Raw genomic sequence first — 26,118 nt, 5'->3', positions numbered from 1 at the left:
TCCATCATCTTACAGATGCTAAACTACTGACTGACAAACAATATGGATTTAGACAAGCCCGTTCCACAGCAGACATCCTAACTGTGATCTCTGAACGTATATACCATTCACTGGACAAAGCAGGGGAGGGCAGAACGGTAGCTCTAGATATATCTAAGGCTTTTGACAGGGTATGGCATGAGGGTCTCCTCAGTAAAATCAGATCATACAGTATCACTGGTAGAATACTTAACATAATTAAATCCTTCTTAGATAAGAGAAAAATCCAGGTTGTCCTCGACGGTCGTACATCTAAACAATATGATATAAATGCGGGGGTGCCTCAGGGTTCTATCCTTGGACCTCTATTGTTCCTGATATTCATAAATGACCTCCCCGACAACATTGCCTCTGAGATGGGTATATATGCTGATGACACTACACTCTATGGCAGGCACGACAGGAAGACGAATGAACACATTTCTAAAGAAATGGCAGAAACATTAGAGGAAGACCTCCAATCTGTAGTGGAATGGGGACAAAAGTGGTTGGTCGCGTTCAATGCTGCCAAGACTAAATTAGTTTCATTCAATAATTACAAGAAACCCTCTCTACCACCCATAGCAATGGCCAACAACTCTTTATCTGAGAGTCCATCTTTCAAACTCCTTGGCCTAACGTTCACAGGAAACATGAGTTGGAACAATTACATTGAAGGCATTGCCAGGGCCGCTGCAAGAAAGGTGGGCTCTCTCTACCGTGCTAGAAAACTACTAACACCCGAAAGTATCCTGTACCTCTATAAGGCCACCATTCGCCCATGTATGGAGTATTGCTGCCACATCTGGGCTGGTGCATCTGCTACTAGTCTCTCGCTCCTTGACAAGGTTCAAAAGAGAGTCGCAAACCTGATAGGCACTGAACTAGCATCTAAGCTTCAGCCTCTGTCCCATCGACGAAATGTTGCCTCCCTCTGCCTTTTCTACAAGTACTTTAGTGGTGAATGCTCTGACGAACTGCAATCACTTGTGCCCCCACGACGTGAGCACCCTCGACAAACCCGACAGGCTGCTAAATCCCACCCCCACACTGTAGAGATCCCTAGATGTAAAAGATCTTTTTACTCCAATAGTTTCTTCCCCAGAACCGCTAGACTCTGGAATTCCATTCCAGGTCCCTGCTTCTCCAACAGTACTGACGTGCAGAAGTTCAAGTGTAACGTGAACCGACACCTTGCTGCCCAAATCCCTACATAGTACCCCAGTAGTTGTTGCCCCTGACAGTAGCCCCCTACACCAAAGTGGCAATTTGCCTTGTTTGGGGTGAAAATGTAATAAAAAAAAAAAAAAAAAAAAAAAAAAAAACAAGAGTCTTGCAGTCAGGATGAGGAAACAGAAAAGACCTGAATTAATTCAGTGATGCAGAAGCCCTCCTAGTAATGAGGAAGATCCTGAATTAAGAATGTCTACAAATAATAATAAACAAGTTGTGTTTTGGGAGCATGCATGATTTGATTTCCAGATTGAAGGCAATGCCATGGGGGACATCGACCCAAGAAAGGAGAAAAGATACATGTCTTAAGATTTCCTTATAGATTGTATGTATGTGACACACACACACACTCATGACTGTATACACATATATACACACATAAAGACAGATTATCAACAGCCATATCATAGTTACATACACACCATACAAATTATATAGACCCAGATGTAGAGGTACACAACATACATGTGTGTGTGTGTGTGTGTGTGTGTGTGTGTGATCCACAAACAGACTGTTTTGCTGTATCACAGCTGTTCTGTGTGACTAGCAACTACCTCAAGCCAGGATTGAAACTTGACTGCCCAATCAGCACTTCTAACCATTACACTATTTCGCTGCAGTTAAGATGTGTATGCAAAATTACAATGTTTAAACATTGTCCAAACGCCTAAGCTCTATTTGTTTACACAAAGAGCATTGCTTTATAGGCTAGTAGTAGTTTGTTATTTCGCTCCCCAATATGCTCAACATGAAACATTAAGCTACTCAAGTATTTGACAACATTTCACTAGGAATGGAAAAAGTTTTTTAAAAAAATCATTTAAAAACATCCAAATAAAAATAGATACTAAGTTATCCTCTTCCCTTTTACTTTTTTAAATTATTTCTTTGATATTTGATGAAGTGAATTTGAGAAACATACTTTTATAAAATCATCATTATTTTAGAAGTTATGAGTTTGTTATTACTTTGTTATTCTTATTACATTGCACACACATTTGAATAGAGACTTGAATAAAAAATAAACTCCAAGTTCAGTTTTATTTGTAATAATGCCAAAACTCTGAGTTTTATTTTTTTAAAATGGGGCTTGGCAGAATATGTTTGCAAACTAAAAGAATTTTTTTCACATATTTTAAAAATAAATTTTTTTTAGGAATACATGTTGACATTAAATTCTATATGGAAAAATAATAAAATAAAAAAAACATGTTTTAGATATTTTAAATTTACTTTCATTGAAAAGAAATGTTATTCTATTTACTAACATTTTAGATGGTTAGTCTCTTGATTACAAATAGTCTAAAATTATCAAATGACTCCATACATTTTTTTGTTTTCATTGTCAAAAAATACAACCTACTCTCTACGCCAAGTAAGTGGTAACTATTCAGAGACACAATATATGCCATATGATAAAGACCTACCTGGTGACAAGTGTCACGTCAGTTTTAAATTAGCAGCTTTATCAAATCTTGGAAATCTAGTCTATCCTATTATTTCACCTAAAGCTAGAGGGAAGAGATGGATTAATAGTTTTTGCAAGGGTATTCATGAAGTGATGCAAATTGGCCGACACAAAAGAACCATCATTATCTTTTGGCTCATATGGATTTCAAGCACCTCAAAATGAGCATCGGTCAAATAGACATTTTTTTTTTCAGTAACACCAGATTTTTAAACTTTTACTTGTGGTTAAATCATAAACAGAGCAATACACTTTTTATAAATTTTCCATCACGGAGTTTTATTAAAAAAGTTTTACTATTGTATATTCACAAAAAATATTTTTAATAATACGTGCGTGACATTTCTGAATTTTTTTTAGATGATGATTGTTTATTTGTATTATTATTCATCGGACTACTGTTCTCATCTTGAGTGTGATTTTAATAACGTTTTGGTCGATATAACCGCAGACCTTCACGTGTATCTTGTCGACCTCGGGAATATATAAATATATACAAGTAATAAGTATAGAGATAGATATACATTAATATATAGAAATAATTAGTAATAAATGGTGATATTTACAACTAGAAATAAAAATAGGTTTAAGGCTCCTAAAATTCGTACTAGAATTGTCCACAAGGACACATGGCACAGTGGTTAGAGTACTAGAAAAAATCAATTGTAAAAATTATATTTTCCTGAAGGTTGAAGGTTCAATCCTCAGCGATTGAAAAATACATTTGCAAATTACTTAGGACCTCTATCCAGTCACGGCTGATGGAACAAGAGCACGTTACTCCCATGAAGTAAATAAAGGTTGAATTTGCTCAAAATTCTGTTCAAATTCCAACAAGATACACCTGAAGAAAGTCAGAGGTTATATCGACCGAAACGTTGTGAAAAATCACTGAAGATGAGAACAGTAGTCCGATGAATAATAATACATAAAACGTGCATGTATAATAAATTGTAAATAAGTATTTGTACCTTTGCCATTGAAATTATAAGCAGATGATATGCAAAGATTTTTCATTAAAACTACCTATGTTGGTTTTTTATATTTTTTTAAAAGAGAAATCGTTCTAGACTGAGGCAGAAATTTGGAAGTAAATTAGGCTTTATACAAATATATACATTTTTGTTTATTTCAAAAAAAAAAAAAAAAAAAAAATTAGCCCTGTTATTCAGTATTTCTTCTTACAATCCTGTATATTTCAACATTGTTATTAGCCTTTCATAAATTATCAGTATATAAATAATTGATCATCCATATCTCTATTATGTAATCCTGTAAAATCCAGGGAGGTTAATGCATTCAATGCATTTTCACATTTCTCAGCAAAGTTTATTAATTTATGGGGAAGAGGGAGAGGATAAAAAACTGAGCAAACAATAACTTACTTGATCTCATTTTAATAGTGTAATATTTATTTCATTTAGTCATTAGGGATCAATTTAGTACATGGGTGGAAGTGAAAAGACTTGTTTTCATTCTTACTGATATTGAGTTCAAAAACAAAATTAAAAGGTTCTTTTTCCCATTGATTGTATTTAAACAGTAGGTAGAGAGAGTAACATTTTTAAAGAAAGGTGTAAAACTTTTTTTTTTAATTTTTTTTTTATTATTCTACATTGTTATTCATGCCCCACCCACACCTTCTTTCTTTTTACATACCATGTTTTCATCTCTTGAAAATAGCATTGGTTCGTTGGTAATAATCGCGTAAAGATTACATTTTGTATTATTAATGTTATCAACTTTAAAAAAATTCGTTGCAACTTTCTTTTTTTTAATGTTTTGATTTAATAAAAAATACTGTTGCATCGAGCGTCCTTAATTAAGAGATGAAAAAGTGAACGAATCTCCTAGTAAAAGAGAAGCATCTCTCTCTGCACAGTGAACGATTGTAAAACAGTGCCAAAAATACATCTTAAGCATTTTGATAAAGTTCTGTTAATAAAAGGAACAAAATATTAATAAGATAAATGTTTTCTATTTGAATCTTTCGTTTATATTTTGAGGTTATCAATTTTTCAATTTCTTTTTTTCTACATAAATATCCCTATCTGCCACCATTTCAATGTCTCTAGTTTTATTTTCGTTTCACAATTTTTTAAGCTATGCTTTATTTTTACCAATGTATTAGTTTTTTTTTAAATAAAATTTTCAATATAAAATGTAATTATCACAGAATTATTTTATTAGTAAGTGAACTAAATTGTTTTAAAACTATAATTACTTTTATTATGGAAATTATTTGTATCTATTTATAAAATTAATGGATAACTTGAAAAAATAACTTTTAATCTATATAAATAAAGTAGTAATGTTCGTGTGTGTCTGTGTGTACAACTCTCCTACAGCCATCACCACTGGACCGATCATGACCAAACCTGGCATGATGATGGTCCCCAATCTAGGGATAGTGCACACCATTTTTCAAGGTAACGCTCAAGATTATAGCTTATATATGTCCTCTCCTACAGCCCTCATCACTGGACCGATCATGACCAAATCTGACATGATCATGGTCTCTGACCTAGGGATGGTGCACACTATTGTTCAAGGTCAAGACTTTAACCTTTCGACTTTGCTGTATGGTCGGATACCTCTCAAGTTTGCTGGACGGTTGGGTACCCGACTGTACAACAAAGTCCTGACCTTAACAGCACAGTAAAGTAGAGCAAAATCCCACGCAAAGTGCAGGTATCTGTGCTAGTCTTTTAATAAACAAGGGGTACTTGTACAGTTTAGTCAAGACATTAAAAAAATGAAAATATCGAAAAAAAGGTTATATTGTACGCATTTGTTTTGGACTGAAGATCTCCGAAAAAAAATTTCATTTAATTTGATCGAGTAGTTTTTTTTTTACAGCGGAAAAACACGTTCTTATAAGAGCGCGTTGAAGTCAGCCATTGTAAAATTCGCTGAACACACCATGGGGAGAGAACTCCATGTAAAGCGCCGATACTCCCTCCCCATCTTTAATTCTAGCTTTTCTTCCTAAAAATCAAACCTTTTGCGCAGTATCATAACAAATTGTTTTTTTTGCTTTAAAACAAAAACTACTTGATGAAATTAAGTGAAAATGTTTTTTTCGGAGAACTTCGTTCCATAACGGATACGTGCAATATAACCTTTAGATATTTTCATTTTTAATGTCTTGACTAAACTGTACAATTACCAAACAAGGAATTGCTAAGAAATACTTCTAAGGGAAGCTACTCTTTAGAAAGAAATCTATTTTTCACTATAATGAACAGAAGAAATTGTCTCCCTTTATTCTTTATGTAAGAAAAAAGAAATCCATTCAAAAGCTTTTCTTGGCCAAAATAAGCTTCTTTTTTTTTCAGGAAGGAAACTGACATGATGTAAAATCTATTTGTATCAATAAAATGGTTGGAGGAAGAAACTAAAAAAAGTGGGCTGGTTCGAATCCTGTAACGATACATCCGGCGGAATGCTATTTCAGTTTGACTTTGAAAAGTCAATATTTTATTTATACACATATATATACATTATTGTTGGGATGATTAATCAGAAAAGTTTGTGCTTATTTTCCGATGCCAAAAACGATTCTTTTGTCTTTATTTGATTTTGTCGAAAGCAAAATCTTCCACTGCTGGTAGTAATGATAAAATAAATATTTATTGATTTTAAATAACTAGTGAAACTAACATCGACAGATTATTCCCCACAAGTGTGTTTTTGCATTTGAGAAAAAAAATAACTTCATAGTTAAATATTTAGAGATTCATAAAGAATCAGAATCAGTAATTGTATCAGAATCAGTAATTTAGTATGGAATCATAATTGTATCGGAATCGAGAAAACTATTAGAATTGTCCCATCACTCATACACATTTGCAAAAAATTATCAACAATATAAAAAATATACTTGTGTATATGAATTTATTTGTCAGTTCAATTAAGAAAAAACACTTATAAATGCTCTTCATACCAAGGCATTTCAAAGCCTAATGCTCCTCCCATCAAGGTTTTCCTTACTGAATTGATAAATTCATATGTACCAGTATATATTTTGTAGTGTCGATAATTTTCTTCATATACTTAAGCTCTACCATACATGTTGAGCTTTTTATATCTTGATAAGTCTCCATTTAAAGAATTCTTCAATATTTCTTTAATCCCATTCAAATATACACACACACACATATATATATATATATATATATTAGAAAGGGAGAGATGAACATAGAACAAGATGAAAGAATAGGGTCATAAAAATGCTTACCTGTTGTGCATACAACTCGGACATTTCCAATTTTTTTTTCAGTTCTTCAAAGTTTTGATCTTGAGCCAAACATTCTGAAATCTAGATAGAAATAAGAGAAAAATTGTAATTATCAAAAAATAAAAAAATCAAGAGAAAAGAGAGAATTCCTGTTTTTATAGAAGGCAAAAATGGATTGAAAATAACCACTTCAGATTTGAATTTAAATGGAGAAGCGTAAGCAAAATTACAAATTGAAAATAAAAAATTTTTATGTAACGCCTTACCATAATTTTGTTTAGGATAAAATTATCTTCTATTATATAAAGTCCTAATTCTGTATGCGTGTCCAGCTAAGAGTCAGAAACTACACAAGATATACATTCAAATCTTATATCATCGGATTCAGTGTAATCCTGACTTGATTATGTAAGAAGGGACTGAATTAGTACATGGGAGGGGAGGAGATACTTTCTGTCATTCTTATTGATAGTTGTTAAAAAAAAAAAAAAAACAATACTGAAACTAGGTTAACAGTCAGCATGAGGACTTTATTATCTTGAACCAGTTGTCAAAGATAGAGGATGGAAGCAGTTGAGGAAAGGTAGAAGTCAAAAAGGAACATGACTGAGGATATTTAGAAAACCAGAGAAATTTTCAAAGAAAAATGTTATTTTTTTTCTATTTCGTTATCCATGACGCTGAGCGCCACAACCATAAAATATGAACATTTCTTCATTTTGATTTTACTCTTGTCATCAGAAATAAAAAATTATTATTTACACAATTCAGACTACTGTCCTCATTCTAGTTGTTCTAGTCAAAATTATATTCCTATAGGTCTGCACCATCAAATATAATCTGCCTCAAAGTATGAAAAATCATTTCTTGAATTTTAGTAGTTATGGTCTTCCATACTTAATTTTAAGTGGCTTAGTGATGACATATTAATATTGAAACATTAAAAATGTAAATAAATGGATTTATCACTGAACAAAAGTAAAAATATATATATATTTTAAATAATTTTTACTAGCATGGTTTAATGAAATTCTAAATTTAATCCAAGAAAATAGGTTTTAATTTAATTTTTATAACTTTTAATTAAATTCTTTAAACCTCTCACAGACAAAAACCATATAACCTAAATTTTGGCACTTCTACAGAATTGGGATGAGATTTTATAGTCAATAAATGGAGTTTTCAGATTAAAAAAAAAACAAAAAAACAATGATCAACTGATTTTTATTGTTAATTCTAATAAGTTACAATGGTAGCTTCCCAAATTATGCAGTTGAAATTACCTCCCTTTCGAATTCTGTGTTTTACGATTGTTTTCATCAAATTCTATTTTCTTTAATAAATAATTTTCTACTTTACCGATTTCCATAATTTTTGGATAAAATCATCTTAAAAATATGAGGAATACATAGATTCCATTGTTTTCATGTGAAATTCAGCATTATGATTTTTGAAATTTCGTCCTCATAGTGCTGAAGCACCTAAATTTTTTTTATTCTTGAAAAAGAAAACAAAAATACAGTTTCCAAACACACACAAAAAAAAAAATTAATAGACTGAAAAATATTAAATTCATTCTTACCTTAGAGTTCAATTTCTCAGTAAGTTCAGATGTTTGTTGTCGTAATTCTTCTGTAGTTTGACTGAAAAGAATTTAATTAAAATGGAATTTCTTTTTAACAATTCATATTTCTTATAAATGTAAATGAGTGAAAAAAAAGTGAAGAGAGAAAAAAAAACATAAAAATCATGGGAAACATTAATCTGACTTGTTGAAATAAATGTTCCTTAGTATTTATCTCCCTCTTACAACAGGAAGACGTGACAGTAAGTCAGAAAAGGATTTAAAACCAGTTCTCTAAAGCAAGAATGCTCTGGCCGAACAAAAATTGCCTCGGTAGCCCTGTCAGTATTCCTCAATAGGGATGCCTCAGACAATTAGCAATAAACTAACCCCTTCTCAAAGGGTGAGATGCAAATCCTGGAAAGGTGAACCTCTTAGAAAATCACAAACCGACGACAAACAAACGATCCTTCAAAATGGCAGAGATTCCCAATCACTATGTCATGGTACATTGGTGTGCCACAAATAGGTTATGTAGAAGTTACAAGTTATCATAGGCAGAAAACAGCTTTCATATCATTAGAAACAGAATTGTCTGTATTAATAAATACTAATTCACACATTATTACTGACCTGATATTCATGCTTAAATATTAAAAAAGAAATAAAATGTATAATAAATTATTTGTTTAAATTTTTTTATATTTTGAATTTTCTATAATAGACATTGATGAGCATTGTTAAATATGTATTTAAATATTCATTTTTTTGTGATAGGTGTGCCGCGAAAATTTAAAGAGTTCAATTGTGTTGCAATGAAAAAAATTTGGGAGCCACTGTGTTATAGCAAAATGAAACCAATTATCAAATAAGAAAACAACAAAAATAGTTAATTTATGAGATGCCTTTCTGACAAAGCAATATACAAATTATTTCACTTTTGGATATTTAACTGATTATGCATAATCAATATATTGGAAAGCTGTTCTTACTGTGAATATAAAGCTGGTAATTTAATGTCACTATCTATACAACAAATAGCTCAACTCTATAAGTATACAAATGTTAATGTTATTGATAAATCTAGTTAGAAATGTGTCTCTTAGGTTGTAGCATTAAACAAGCTGTTTTGCCAGTATGATATCCAGGATTTTTTTTTTTTTATCTCTTTCAACTTTAAAAATTAGATAAAATCTTTCAATTTTCTATGGGCGATTCTCGGATTAAATAGAGCAATTGAACTACCAACGAAAAATTCAGAGACTGCAATAACCAACAGGAAGAAGCTTGCGGAACACTGTAGATCTGGCTTCAGATCAAAAATGATCAGGTTGGTTGCTTGCTTGCTTCATTTAACCAGCATATCGATCTTCGTTGGATCATTTAATGCTGAAGATCGTTTTGATTTGTTTTATTTATTTGTTTCAGTGTGTTTGTTTGTTTAATTTTTTTTGTTTTGTTTTTTTTTTGGATGGAAACAAGCTTATCTGTTTTAATTGAAAGTCTTTTGGAAGGGCTTGATATTATATTTTTAGATATAGTTTAATCTCTCTCAGAAATGAGAATGTTGTCTGTGCAGGTGTTTTTAAATATGTCTTTCATATTGTTGGATTTTAGGTAGCGTTTTCTCATGGTAGCAAAAATGATCAGATACTTTGACTGCTTCATGTGTCATAAGACACAGGAGTTCCTAAGTATAGGTAATTCTGATGATGTCAGTCTTGTCAAATTTAAATGAAATACAAATGCCCATTTTACATTTAAGACAAATCTGTAAACACTGTTCACAATTCTAAATCGTTTCTCCGGGTCTTTTAATCAATTTTATATCAAATCTCAGATGAGCAATCTTCATATCACACATTCGTGCAACTTGTTATTGTTCATTGTTACAAACATTTTTACCTCTACCAAGAAGGTTATGTTTTCGGTCAAATTTATACATCACTATCTTTGATTTTGTACAACTAAGTATCCGCAAAATATTGATCATTGTTTAATTTAGAATTGATTTAACTTTGGCATATCTAAGTCAAAGATTAAAATCATGGAAAAGGTGAAAATCACTTTTGGCAATGATTTTGGTTTTGTTTATCAAAGACTTGCTATTTTGCTCATATTATCACTGATGAAGTTCTGCATCCTATATGACATTGAGCCTTGACCTTTACAAATTCAGTTATGATGAAAATGTTGACAGAAATTTCAACTTCCAATTTTTCAAAATTTGATGTATGGATCTGATGCTTTCTTATAATAGTAATCCCCAGGCAACATTTCAGCCTGATCAAATATAGTTTTTGAGTTATCAATGTTTCAGTGGCATAACTTTTAGGAATAAGTCATACAATATGAAGAAGTAAGGTCCAGATAAGACTTTGGCACATCTCTATGTCGTCAGCCGGAGATACACAGTCTTGCGATTGATTTGTTTTTATTTGTTTATGGATTTGGTTCCAAATTTCCCAAACACAAGCTTAAATAGCTAGTCACTACTTAGCTCTAAACATATCCGGATTGACTTTCACCCAGTATGGGTTGAATCGACTCCTCCCATAGAAACCACAGCATCCTGGATGAACACAGATCACGCACAACAATCTGCAGCAGCCAAGATAGTACAGTAACAGGAAGTTAGTCCCGGGACCAATGATGAACACCAGAGACCTATGGACCAGAGTTTTGTTCAACATCAACTTTGATGGTGTATAACCATGTCTCCAGTTGGACACATATTCTACATCTCCAAATTCTTAAAGGGAAGATAACTCATTTCAACAACTATTGTTGGAAACTAGTGACTACGATGCACCATTTTTTTTTATTATTGGTTGTCAAAGATGATGTATAATCAAAAGAGCAAGTTCTTTTCAAAAAGAGAAAAACAATGACAGAAAAATTAAGTAAAAAAAACTTACTTTGATTTATATAATTCCAATTTTAAACGGTCAATATCTTTAGCATATTCCTTACTTGTCTGAAAAAAAAAAAAAAAAAGAAAAAAAAATCAAAGATTTTTTTAAATAATTTAATTCAAACTAGATAAATAACATCTATAAAAGATGAAATTATAGCTATTGTTATGAGGATAACTTGACTTCTTTATTTAATATTTATTTAATAATCAAATGAATAAATAAATATTATAATGGAGAGAGAGTGGGTGTGTGTGTGTAATCGACGCTTGGTCATTATCTAGATCACAAATCCTTCAAGTTTTCAAGGTTTTATTTTCAAATTTTATTCATCATTAAATAATGCCTTGTATAATTTACACCATTGTCATTGTTACTTTATTTTAATATGCTATTCAATTTATATATACAACAAAGTAATAGATCGCAGGATGAATACCATCATTGATTAACATCCAATATTAATTAGGCATAGTATTCATTCTGGGGCCATTATTTTGTTGTATACATAAATTGAATAATATATTAAATTCTTTTTGAATTGAAAAAAAAAAAAAAATAGGAAAGTTAATTTCATTAAATAAAAAAAAACAAGTAGTCAAGTCTTTTATTGTAAGATAAAAAGGTATCATTTAACATTATACACATATAGCAAACAACCTCAATCCTGCACACATACATATACACCCTCTAAAAGAATAAATAAATAAAACCTTCCTGGTATCACAATCGTAATATGAGCATAGGTAAATGTTTCCCAACCCCTAACAAAAGATAAAAATAAAAAGGTTGTCAGAAACAGCAGTAAGGCGGAGGTGATTTCGAAAGTTCAATGAATGACTTATTTAACAATAGAAATAAACAATTACCAAAAATTTACTTTTTTATAAAGAAATAAAATGATAAATTAAGACATTAAATAAGAATAAACATTAAAGGACGATAAGTATATAATTATATAATCTAACATTCTATATAGTCTGAAAATAAAAATTTTCAGAATGATAAAATTTAAAGAGAGTGGGAGGGGCGCAAGTTTTAGTTTACTTATCACTAATCCCTTTAAACAAATATTTCATTTGATTGAATAAAAATGTATTGAAACGAAAAAATATTGGCATCAATATTGAAAAGAATAAAACTTTTGTCCACAAAACAACGTTTATGAGGTTAATAACAAGCTTAAATTGTTATTTCCTTAGCTTAAAATTTACATACTCTGAAACTTTATGCAACTAGAAAAAATGTGCGGGCCAGCATTTCTCGAACACCTGCAGCATGTAAAACTGACATTGAAACGAAAATAATGATTGCAGAGGAAATTAGAAATTTTTAGAAAATTATCAAAATAGAATATATTGTTTTTGTTTTCCTAATTCAAATCTTCAATTTTTCAAGTAATATTACAAAGGTAAGAACTTTTCAATAAATACAATGTTAAGTTATCTCCCTTGCACACGAAGAAGTAAGCATATTCTTCTAGTTTGGAGCAATTTTGTATTTTTGTTCCAATCCAGATTGCCCATTTTCTTTTTTCTTTTTTTTTGGGGGGGGAGGGGGGGATTTGCCCACATTGAAATAGCTATGTTTTTATTATTTAATGAAATGAAGTAGTCAAGTCTATTATTGCAAGATATTACTCCTCAGTTTTACATGGGTAAGATACTTTTTTTTATAGAGGTTTGGTCATTTTTTTTATAAGATGTTTTGAATAAATTTGGAGATTTTATTTGATTTTTTTAATATTTACACACAAAATGCTAAACCAAAATTAAATAGGTAAGAAAACAAATTTTTTAACTTCTTTTTCCATGTGTGCATCAGTGTAATGGAAGTAGTAGTAGTGATGGTAGTATCAACATAAACCAGAGTATTACACCTTTCTTCGAAATAAGATTACATTTTTTAAATTTTGGGGTTGTTGTTTTTTGTTGTTTTTTTTTGTTTATTTAAATATTTGCATAAAGAAAAGACAATATTTTATCCTACATATTCAGGGTGAAAGGAACATGTAAACAATGATACAAAATAAAACCTCGACAATAAATACATGCCTATTCGATTTAATTTTTTTTTTTAAACTTGATGACAAAAATGAAACAAATGAATAAACAATGCAGCCATCTTCTAATATCTAGTCAAAGTCTGTACTCATCTGTGCATTCCTGTTGCTTATCATGTAGAAAGAAAGTCACCATTTTTTTTTTTTATTTGCTGCGTTTAACCCAGCTCTCGAAGGCAAGTAAGTACTCATTAACAAAATTGATGTAATTATCTGTTGACTCTAACAAATATTATAAACTTGTCTATTTGCTTACTTATATGATGTCAATTTTGTCAGAGAGTCCGTTCTTTCCGACAATGGCAGAGTTAAACACAAACTTGGTTTTTAATGTGGAGAAAAGCTCACAAAAAAAGAGATCTCTAAATTGCGACAAAAAATGAAAATTATTTCAGTTTAGAAGGATTCTTCTTCATTGATCAAATATAGAAAAGACCAAGTGTAGTATCAGAACAGATACTACACTTTGTTTGTCCCTTAAGATAATTCTCCCTTTTAGCTTCATAATTTTTCTAGGAAAAATAAACTATTTTTTTCTAAGGCTTTTTTTTTGTTTGTTTTTTAAGTCTAATGTATTTCTGTTTGGTTTATAAAAAAAAAGATATTTGTTTTGCATTCTATCTTAATTGCTACATACATTTTAACCCTTTATGATCTGGTTAAACTAATTCGTTCAGTCGTAAATAAACGAAAAACAGCATAAGTAATGTGGGAATTGATTCAAACATGCCTTGTTCAGTTCAGTATCTGGGTAGATGCCAGATACCTCCAGATTGCAAATGTCCATTGCTTACATTCAGTATGCCGCCATCTAAAATTAACAATTTTTAATTATCTCCATAACTCAGGTCAAAGGGTTAATCCCAAAATTTAAAAAATAAGAAAACATTAAAAATAAGAAAAGAAAATACGTTAATGCCTTAAATTTTTTTATCATATCTGATATATTGATTGAGTTTCTTTTGTTGTTTTTTCTAAGAAAGACACGAGATATCGAGAGAAGATACTTCTACAAAATAAATGGATGTCTCATATTTTTTTTGTTTTTCAAGTTTGCTATATCATTCTAACACATAGGAGTTGACACAATAATTTTATAGCTTTGGTAACAGAAGCTGATCAAACTTTCCTTTTCTTCCGTCAGATTCCACTGAAAGATTTCGCTTCATCAAAATATTTAATTCTCAAATTAAACATTTATCCAGAAATAATTTACCTGCTAACAGGATTAAACAGCACAGTAATTTATTAAATATTGATTTTTAAACTTTGTCAAATATTTTTTGACAAAGATCAGAGGGTTATATCTCTGGAATCCTTTGACTTTGCGAAGTAAGAAAAATTTTCTTTTTTAAAATGCAGGATTTCAACAATTCGTGTTGATCAGGTTTTTAATTTGATATGGAATGACGAGATTAAAAATAGAAACATTTGTTACAGAAATCATTTTCAATTTTTCAAGCGTAAAATGCTGCTTATTCCACAGAACATTCCAGGCCTTACCTTTTCATATTGTTGACTCGAAGTATTTAATGATGTCATGCTTCGTTCCAATTCCGTTATCCGTTGTTTCGAAACTCGAACACGACTATTCATATCTTCAATTTCGTCTGAAAGTAAAAATATTCAGATCCTAAAACTTGAGTTTACAATAATGAAAAATGAAGTCGTTTTGCTTATGTATTTGTTGCTCGGTTTAAATTGAATATTTTTACACATTGATTCATGTTTTATTGAAGATTTTAAATAAAAGATAAAACCTCACATAGAGCAAAATCTTCATTCTTAGAATATGATGCAACTGCAAAAACCTGTGGCATGGATAAAATGGAGTTGTAAAGTTACACTCTTCTGGAGATTGAAGGTTTAATTTTCAGTACGAGGAATATTCAAAAATACAATTGCAAATTACTTAGAACTTCTTCTATCTAGTTGTGACTAATGGAACAAGAGCATGCTACTTCATGGATTAAATAAAAGGTTCCATTTGTAATGCCATGCAAATTCCAAAGTTTGACAAGAAGGTCGGAGATAACATTTACCGAAACATTGTGAAAATAACACAAGATGAGAACAGTAGTCCGAAGAATCCAAACACAAACAATCTATCTTTATCTAAAAAAATTTAGAAATGTAATAATGTAACAAGTATCAGGTTGCAACGAAAGTTATACTAATTTTTTAAGACTCAAGTAAACATTAAAAAACTGTATCAAAATATCAATTTAATTGTTAATGTAATCTCCGTTCTTTGACCTCTTTCCACCTATCGATAAGCTTTTTAAATATCATGTTCAGAAAATTCTGTAGGTTTTGAACTTGAAATAAATAAAGACAATAATTTGTTTATGATTTCTTTTGAAGTCTCAATTAACTCTAACAAATTTTTAAAGTTCTAATAGATAATCATTTGGTGCAAGGTCCAGATGGTGGGCTATAGAAAAATTTTCCAGGAAACAAAATTTGATCTTTTGTAAAATGTGAGATCTACTTTTATTCTTCATCAGGATGACAGCAGACCTCACGCTTCACAAAAAGAAAAAAAATTGTGATACTATGGATTGTCCCTACTATACCAGAGCCAAAACCCTGGAAAATGTGAAGAAATGATTCACAAAAAAAACTAAAATAAAAAATAAAAGCAACCGAAAGTAAAATGAGTAATCAAGTGGGAGTGGTTGAGAGGGCAAGTCATTTCTGTTTGTTAGTCACTCTAAGACAAAGATCAGGATTTCTGGTCATAAATCAATATATTTAGGAGTAGGCACACATACAGATATAACAAGTGGCTCATACACAACATATCCAAAGATGACTTCTCTCTTTTCCAAAGATGTTTTTTTGCATAGTTTTGTTTTTGTAAACCTGTGCATGTGAACTCAACAATTAATAAGACACAGCCAAAACCAGAACAGAAAATGAAGAAAATCATAGCATACAAACGTTGGGGTATGTAATTGTTGAGGTCAATCTCATATAAACACACAATGAAATTTTATGAACATAGCATTAAAAGCTTATTGATAGATGGAAAAAAAATAGGTTATTTAGAAGGATAGAAATTAAATAGATATTGTTTACAATCTAATATATCCTCAAAAATCTTTGAGAAATGTGATTTTTTTAATTTTTAAAATAAAAAAACTCTTATAAGTATTCATACACACCCTATTTTCAAGTGCTTGGTCATAATTTTAGATGTATTAATCAAACTTTATCCTTTTTTATTAGTTTTTCTTTTTTTTTGTATTTAAACACTTTCGACTTTGTACCATTGTAAAATCATGGAAAAGAGGTATTTAAGTTCTTTAACAAAAACTTAGACAGGAAGGGAGTGAAGAATGCATCTAAAACATCTCTAGCCTCAACCTATTTTGTCAATACTAGCAACAATGGTCGCGCTACAACAGTCTGCAGAATCTTTACTAGGAAGAAATCTTTTTTTGGATAAATGTTTGGTATTATTGTATAACACTTATCTAAAAGAAACATCTTTAAAAAGAGCTAATATAAGCGGCCATTTTGCAGGTGTTGCATGCAAATAGCATCAAAATATTGCATTCAAACTTACAAATTCTAAAAATGTAATATGTTAAAGAATTATTTGTACAACCTCAAAAAGATAAAATATTTCATCCAATTAATTTCCATTCCATTCAATTTATTTGATTAATGATTAGAAAAAAAAAAACAAATTTGGTAGATTTTAAGTTTTTCAATTAAAAAAAACATTCACTGAATTTACAAAAAAAAAATCAACTTACCCAACCTTTGATCAGATATTTTTTGTAATTGATTGATTTTTGATTGGAGTTCTGTTTTTTCAGCAACTAAAATTCCTATTGTTTGAATGTGAACCTTTAATGAAAATAAAATAAGATTAATATATAAGTACAAATAATGCTTTCAAAATAATACTTTTATACACAATTTTGAGCTAATGAGAAAATTTTCACCAATTTGAGTAAAAATGATCAGAAATTTCACTTAATGGAAATATATATCAGTTCCCCTCAAACTTTAGAATAAGCCACTTATATATATATATATATATATATATATATATATATACACACACACACACACAAACACAAACACACATATGAGAGGCGTTCAATAAGTAATGCCCCTGGCCCACTTTTTGATCTAGCTGAAATTTTACATGTGCAATGATTTGTTTCTATAGTTGATGTGGTAAATTCTGGATTAATTGTGGTTTCTGATTTACACATGTTTGAACTAACTCAGGTGTTAAATGGAACCTTTTGAGAGTTGAGCATTAATACGATTTTTTTATTTGAAAGGATGCACATTGCAGAAGACTTGATCATTAGATCATTAAGTCTCATTAATGTTAAAAATTTCTCTTAATTCTGTGGCAATGAATGATGGCCCTGAGGTATGTTCCTTGCTAATGAAGTCAAAGGTGGTTTCGTTACAGTTCAAATCCATCAACCAGCGTTGATTGCGATCTCCTGCATTGTGGATTGTGTAAGCATGAAACGCTAGTGTCTTTAGGTATAAAAAAATAATTATTTATAATTTATAAATGAAATAATGTGGTAGGAAATGAACAACCAACCTGCAATTGTTCTTTTAATGAACCAACATCTCTTTTCTGTTTGTCTTCAAATGTTTGCCTTTCTCCATCCAATTCTTCTCGTAAATTTTGAGACTGACTTCTCTGAGAAAAAAAAAAACAATTGTACAGTTATTTTAAACTTATATCTTTTATTCAGTACACATTTAAACATTTAATTTCTTTTTTCCTATTAAATTAAAGTGAATTAATTATCAAAAATAATTTTTTTTAAATAAATAAAAAGGAAGGACTGATGTTATTTCAAAAGTCCGCTTTACTTGGATCAATTGCTAGTCTTGAACATCTAGTTTGTCCTACTATTTCATCCATAGTCATATGGATGAGAGATGGATTCATATATATACATCCTAAGGATATTAGAGAAAGCAATTTTACAGAAACTTCTTTTAAACTGACAGCACTTGGTACTTCCAAATGGTTACTCATCTAAGTACTGACCAGGCTCAACATTATTTAACAATGTAAAATGTATAATAGAAAACAATGTACTAGAACCAGTGTTTCTGTTGGATATTTGTCAAAATAATTTTACTGATCACACTACTAGTGTAATAAACAGAATATTATATTGTGCAGCTACAACAGGGCAGAGATACTACCTGTATAAGTGGAAGAGTTACATTTGGTGGCAGCAACAAAATGGGGATGCCAGATTTATTACATCCAGTGGCTATAGCAAAACAACGATGCCACCTATATAAGCAGAAAAATTACATCCAGTGGTTATAGCAAAACAACGATGCCACCTGTATAAGTAGAAGAATTATATCCAGTGGCTATAGCAAAAACAAGAATGCCATCTGTATAAGAATTACATCCAGTAGCTATAGCAAAAACAAAGAAGCCATCTGCATAAAAAAGAAATAAATATATCCAGTTAATAAAAAATATGCAACTGGAAAGAGGCATGATTATAGAAAGTTGCATAAGGAATATGTTAAAACCAAAAAAACTAGCTTCTTTAGGCGACATGTCTAAAATCACATGACACAGCATGCGTGGGTACAATTGGTGTTCTGAGAAAAATGACTTGATAGTGATCAGAGGTTTTGTCTATATTAATTCCGGTTTATGCATTTCAAACCTATTTGACTCTCACTCTAACAATTTATTGTAAGTCAAACAATAAAACCATACCATCATTTTTTATACACAAATGTTTGTCATCGATTTTTTAAGCGGAGCAACAATATACTACATATCAACACAATATAGCTATAAGTAGTGTTGCGACGATTCCTAAATTTTTTCCGCTTTCGATTCCAGAAGAATGTTGATTAACGATTCCAAGTAGGATTCCGGTTCCCGTGGAATTGTTGTTTTGAAATATACCATTATATAATCAAAAGTTTTTGTGTATCGAAAAAATTTGGTACAGCGAAAAAGTGGAAATATAATTAAGGGAATTTCGAAAACGATTTGATTTTTTTTCATAAAATTTCTTTCATTGAAGATAAAAGTCAAAACAAATATTTTAACCATGAATTAAACATGCACCATGAAATTAATAACAATCAATTTCAGGAGTTATTTTATATATTAAAAAATATAAAGAAAAAGTCAGTCATGATTAATTCAACAAAAATACAATAACATCAAATTTCAAGGGGAATAACATGTTCTATCTTTTGATATTCATTTTTTGTTTTATTTTCTCTTTATCTTCGATAACTCTTTAAAATTTAACTTTTTTTTTTGCAGCTTTAATCGCTAACTGATTTTTATTCCACTTTCTAGAATATTCTTATTTCTAAATGAAATTTTAAAATAACAAAATCTTTGATTAAACTTTTAGCCTTTTATATTCGTCTCAAATTACTCCTATTTATTTGACTTTTTAAAAATATTTTAAACAATGTTATTTTTTAAATCTAAATAAATTGATTTGTTAAATATTACCTTATGCTACAATAGAACACCGACCATTCTAATTTTTTTTTTTTTTTTTTAAAGTATTTGAGGTCGCTGACAATGAATCTGATAATAATAACCTGCCGTAAATTTACTGTTTGCATGGTATGAACCCCTAGACCTTGGGACTATTTTGTGCCATTTCACCGCCTTCGGTAGTGTTTTTCTTACATGATACCTTCGTGTGCAAACGCGTGTAGTGAAGTGTCTTATCACATCGCGTAGGAATCTTTCTATTAAGAAAGCGGAGAAAAAAAAGTGTGGTTCATTTTTTTTTTTTTTGTCTTACGTAGTTTTTAATGCTTTTTAATTGGTCAAAAAATAAAGTTTTCATGAGCAGTTTGCAAAAACATAATCAACAAACACATTTTTATGTTTTTCGTTCTTTTTGGGGGGAGGGGGGCTATTCCATTACCAGGTGCTTCTGCAGTTTAATTAATTAACTGTTTTTCCGTAAGTAACGCGCCGACATTTACCATTTCACAAAAATTCTGTTTACATTGGTGGGGGGGGGGGGAGTCCGCGCGTTATTTAAGGAAAAAGGTTAATTAAAAAAACATAAAAATATGTTTAGTGGTTATGTTTTTGTAAACTGCTCGTGAAATGATTTTTTTTTTTTAGATCAATTAAAAAGCATTAAAACTACGTAAGAAAAAAAAAAAAAAAAAAAAAAATTTGTTTTTTTAATTTGATTGACCGCTTAAAGATTCTTATGTGCTATGATAAGACACCCCACTACGCCCGTTCGTACATGAACATATCATGTAAGAAAAACAATACGAAAGCGGTGAAATGGCACAAAATAGTCCCAAGGTCTAGAGGCTCATACCATGCAAACAGGTTTACAGCGGATTTAATTATAAGACTCGTTGTTAGCGACCTCGAATACCCCTAACAAAAACAAATTTGAGTGGTCGGTGTTCTGTTGCAGTGTAAGGTAACATTTACCATTGGTTTTATTTCTATATTTCTATTATATAATTATTTATTTCTAGTATATATTTATTACTATTATATAATTATTTATTTTTATTATATAATTATTTATTTTTATTATATAATTATTTCTATTTATTATATACTTATTTATTTTTATTATATAATTATTTCTATTATTATATACTTATTTATTTTTATTATATAATTATTTATTTTTATTATATAATTATTTATTTTTATTATATAATTATTTATTTTTATTATATAATTATTTATTTTTATTATATAATTATTTATTTTTATTATATAATTATTTCTATCATTATATAATTATTTATTTTTATTATATAATTATTTCTATTATTATAATTATTTATTTTTATTATATAATTATATATTTTTATTATATAATGATATATTTTTATTTTATGATATATTTTTATTTTATAATTATATATTTCTATTATATAATTATATATTTCTATTATATAATTATATATTTCTATTATATAATTATATATTTCTATTATATAATTATATATTTCTATCATATAATTATATATTCCTATCATATAATTATATATTCCTATCATATAATTATATATTCCTATCATATAATTATATATTCCTATCATATAATTATATACTTATCGTCTTTTAATGTTTATTCTTATTTAATGTTTTAATTTACTTCTTTATTTCTTTATAAAAAAGTAAATTTTTGGTAATTGTTTATTTCTAGTGTTAAATAAAAATTTATTGAACTTTCAAAATCGCCTCCGCCTTAATGCTGTTTCTGACATTTTTTTTTTGTTTTTGTTGCGCAAAGAAATTCCAAAAGAAATGTTTAATTGCTTCATTTGCAGAATATCTTAATGAAATGTAAATTTCTAAAAGGAAAAAAAAAATTAAATTCACTTACCGCATTGTTCTATTAAACCTTTTATTGTTTAAATAATTAATCTCACTTAAAACAAACAGTTCAACTTAAACATAGAAGAGAATCGTAATGAAAGAATCGTAAATCTAAGATATTTTTAACGATCCGATTCCGATTCCCCCCAAAATACACGATTCTTATTAGCGATTCAGATTCATCGTCCCACCACTAGCTATAAGAGTAAGGAGAGTGTGTTTTTGAGAGAGGGCACTTAAACTGGCAGAATAAGAATAGAAAATAAAAAGGCAACACAAAAATGGGTTGCTTCAAAATAGCCGCTCACCAATTGTTGCACTTGCGCATGAAGTTGCTCGTTTACTTCCGTGTGTTTGGCCAATAAAGCAGCCAATTCCCGATTCCGTTTCTATGAAAGAAAGTAAAAAATTAAAAAAAGTCACAATTCTTGTAATAAATTAACAGTTTATATATTTTTAGAATATTCAGAAAAGTGCTAACAGCAATACAAAGGAATGGTAATTTTGAATTGACAAAGGTGTACAATATAACAAGAAATAAAAAAAATATTCTTAAATATGCACTATAATAAAAATTATTTTAGATGTCTTTTTGGAGAGGGCATCATTTAATGATCAATATGCACAAAATTATTTAAAACCAAACAAAGACAAATCAAAATAGAAAATCGTATTTAGAAAAAGGTAAACATTACAAAAGAAATTTACATTCTTTTACTACAGAAAAACAAAATAAGTGCAATAATAATAATCGCAATTTCTGTGTTAGCATGACCGTGACTATGTGTTACTCTATAATTGGAATCAAGCATTCGATCAGATGAAAAAACAAATTTTTAAGTTATGTCTGATGTCTCTAAGATTTTCTTTATAATTTTATTTTCAAATTTAATATTTCACAAAATCAATATTTGTTTTAAGAACTGCTGTAGAAAAACATAAAATATACTAAATATATAGCATGAAAGTTCTGAATGTTAACAGAAAAATGACTTTTCTGTAAAATATAGCTACACATTCATAGTAAGCAATAAGTTCAAAATAAAAAAAAATGAAACAATATGTAAAAAGTAAAAGTTGGATATAAAATTTTATTATCAATTGCCAAGATGCAAGAAGGGCAACCAATTTAGGAATATCAGGCGCTGTTGCAGGGGGACGTTGACACTTCTCTGCAAGAGTTTCAAAAACCTAACATCGTCATCTCCCCTAACAGGGATATATATGCAACTGGGGACTGCTTGAGAATTTCATACTCCCATGAAACTTCCTCAGTTGGAGAAAGCCAGTTAAACCTGGCTTAGGATTAGTGCAGAAGTTTCATTTCAGGTTTTTCAAGTCACAGGAAGAATGGTCAGATCTTTCAACTACTCCAGAAAGCATGTCATTCTTGACGCAATCCAAAGTCAGGTAGTCCTAAGACAGAGTACTTTTGTCACATCTAGAGAGGTATCAATCAGAGCACTCTTTTGCCTTAACCTAGTACAGAATCGACTTTGAAATCTAGTGGGGAGGAGGAGCATACTCTTTTCTTACAAAAGAGACCTTACTAATCTTTCTTTACTCTCAAAAACTCATCAAGCATCAACCACTTTCAAGAATGTTCATTTCTTTATGTGTACCTAAAACAAAATAAAATTTCCCTGAACTTTCAATCTCTGGAATACAATAGCACAAGACTGCTTCCTAGTAAAGTACAACATAGTCGTGCAATGTAAACAAATTCTTGTTAAGCCGGCCACTTAAATTAAATAATCAAATTTTTACCACTTCACCCATCGTTTCCAATCCTCTCGTAATGTTGTTCATCGCCAACTGACAAGCTCATTAAGTTTTAATTAGCAGTGACTTATTAGTATAAAAAGAAAAAAATGTCCATTTTTTTTATTATTAAAGGGTTATCACCTATCAAGGCTCAAGAGCCACTTGAGAGCAGAATTTAAACATATTGTCAGTTATGATCGCCTCCACAAGACAAACAAACAATGGGTGAAATGATCTAAACATTACATACAGAGTATTGATTGTTTATGAAGATGTGCAACAAGTATTTGTTCACATTAGACTTGAAGACAACCATGTTATAGTCAGGTAAAAAACAGGGTCGTAGTATCTTGTTTTACAGACAGGATGTTCTAGAAAAGAAATTTTGTTCATGGAAGTTTTGTTAGATTTTTGATGAGTGTTGTAGTGACCACCTTACAGATAACAATGAAATATTCTGCTTATTATAAAGATCGAGAGAATATGTCTGTTGATGTGTTATGTGGACTGACGTATAACCACTTCTCTTTATTTGTTGTATTTACTTTTTTGGTCAATATATTTTGTTTCCATTAAATATCAAGTTATGTCTTTCTTCCAAACCCTTCCAGCCGACAACAGAGAGAGAGAAAGAAAAGTTCATTGCTGTGGTTATAACTAGACGAGTTCTTATTATAAATGTTTTACAGAGGAGGAGCCAGGTTTTGGAACTCAATCGAGCACCTATCATGAACATAAGGATACAGAAGAGAGAGTTTTGCAACATCTTTTCTATGCAAAAGAAACTGAATGGATGAGAAAAGAAAATCTCTCTCTAAATTGTAGAGTAAATTTTGTACTCTGTCAAGAGAGGAAACAAACAGTGCTCTGAGTAACACCTTCCCATGACAACAGTACTTAGTTGTCTTAAGATGTATTTGGTGAAAGTCAGTCCAACAAGTTTATCAAAAGGGGATTTCCTTAACAGAACCATTTCGACTGGGAAGAAGTAAGAATCCAAGCATGGTTAGTGGTGGAAAGAGCAAAGTTTTGGAGGCGTTAAAACGAAGCTTCTATCTCTACATCATCAACGCTTTGATGCCAATCTGGCATCAATTGAAATAAATGGCTCTAGTCTTGTTTTTACAACCTTCTGGGCTTGACCTTTACTCCTGACCTGAAATGGAGCACGTATATCAAATCCATTGCCAAGGTCGCTGGAAAAATGGTGGGATCCTTCTACCACTCCAGTAGATATCTCACTCCTGATGCAATTCTCTACCTATATAAAAGCCCGGTACAGCCAACGATGGAGTACTGTTACCACATCTGGATGGGAGCTGCTAGAAGCAGCTTATCCTGCCTTGACAGAGTTCAAAATAGAGTTCATAGCTTAGTGGGGATGCCCTTTTCTCTTTCCTGCAACCTATTTCCCACAGAAAAGATGTTGCGAGCCTGTCTCTGCTTTATCATTATTTTCATGGCAAGTGCTCATCTGAGCTTCAATCTATGGTCCCCCCCCCCTTTGCCAAACTTTCACGAAAAACACTCGTCTGGCCAAAACAACTATCAATAATTTCCCACATTCCTTATCTGTGCCTAAACCTAAATCTAGATTCCATGAACAAAGCTTCTTAGAACTGCATGCCTGTGGAACTCTTCTGATTTCCTGCTTTCCAGCTGACTACAATCTGATTGTCTTCAAGTCCAACATAAACAAGTTCTTGATGAACCGTTCCCCTAAGTAATCCAATTTACAAAATTCTCACTACTTATGTTCACTACGCTATAATCACATTGACTAATGTATACCTATTAATCCTTATCCTCGAGTGGCCTCCGGGCCTTGATAAGTGGTGATTCCTGTGTAAAAAAAAAAAAAGTAACAAACCACTTTTTCCCCATTGTACTAGATGCTTCAAGTCTGAAGAGCATCAAAAAGATCTTGGTCGTGAGTGTTGCCATAGATAGTGGTGCTGTGCGTAGATATCAAGAAATGAATTCAGATTATAATTTGGAAGATCATTGATGAATGGATCCTTAAGACATTGATGCTTTTTATGCTTCAGACTTTTGTCCATCAACAATTACTTTTATAGAACTACCAAAGAGAAAGGATTTGATGATTGAGAAGACATTTCCTAATATTCTATAGTTCATAAGCTGGTGAAACTGACCTTTGTGCCAAATGCTAAGACCTCTGATATATCAAGAGATATCGCCCTAGAAATGAAATCTCCGCCCTCATTGATAGATTCACCAATCATGTGCGATATCAGTTAGCACATCAGTTGTAACTTTTGCAGAACAAAATCTGCATTGTTTTGATTGAGGTGGTCGACAACTTCTTGATTTATTACAAATTTAAGCATAATGCACAGGAGACTCCTTGGTGTGAACTGGACTGCAGAGGACCAGTTTTCAATATTTTTAAATACCAGGCAGATCAATGAAGTATTTCAAGGTGGTAGGAAGCATTTCTCCTTTAAGTGATGATGAAAGAGCTT

General features: G+C 30.5%; 1 protein-coding gene across 2 annotated transcripts in view; it reads right to left on the bottom strand.

The window, feature by feature from the left end:
* LOC145241312 (golgin subfamily A member 2-like) overlaps positions 1 to 26,118 on the bottom strand; it is a 129,284-nt gene that overhangs the window by 53,788 nt on the left and 49,378 nt on the right. For both annotated transcript variants that reach the window (XM_080104121.1, XM_080104122.1), the window contains exons 6-12: positions 22,177 to 22,257; positions 18,083 to 18,184; positions 17,265 to 17,358; positions 15,004 to 15,110; positions 11,442 to 11,500; positions 8,542 to 8,602; positions 6,960 to 7,040 (exon numbers count right to left, since the gene is read on the bottom strand). In XM_080104121.1, coding sequence (XP_079960247.1) covers positions 6,960 to 7,040; positions 8,542 to 8,602; positions 11,442 to 11,500; positions 15,004 to 15,110; positions 17,265 to 17,358; positions 18,083 to 18,184; positions 22,177 to 22,257 — 585 coding nt within the window. The remainder of the gene's footprint in view (positions 1 to 6,959; positions 7,041 to 8,541; positions 8,603 to 11,441; positions 11,501 to 15,003; positions 15,111 to 17,264; positions 17,359 to 18,082; positions 18,185 to 22,176; positions 22,258 to 26,118) is intronic.

The sequence above is a fragment of the Euprymna scolopes genome, chromosome 20 (assembly GCF_053919585.1).
Source record: "Euprymna scolopes isolate OS-2025 chromosome 20, ASM5391958v1, whole genome shotgun sequence".
Classification (NCBI taxonomy): domain Eukaryota; kingdom Metazoa; phylum Mollusca; class Cephalopoda; order Sepiida; family Sepiolidae; genus Euprymna; species Euprymna scolopes.
This window is presented reverse-complemented; position numbering and strand designations above follow the sequence as displayed.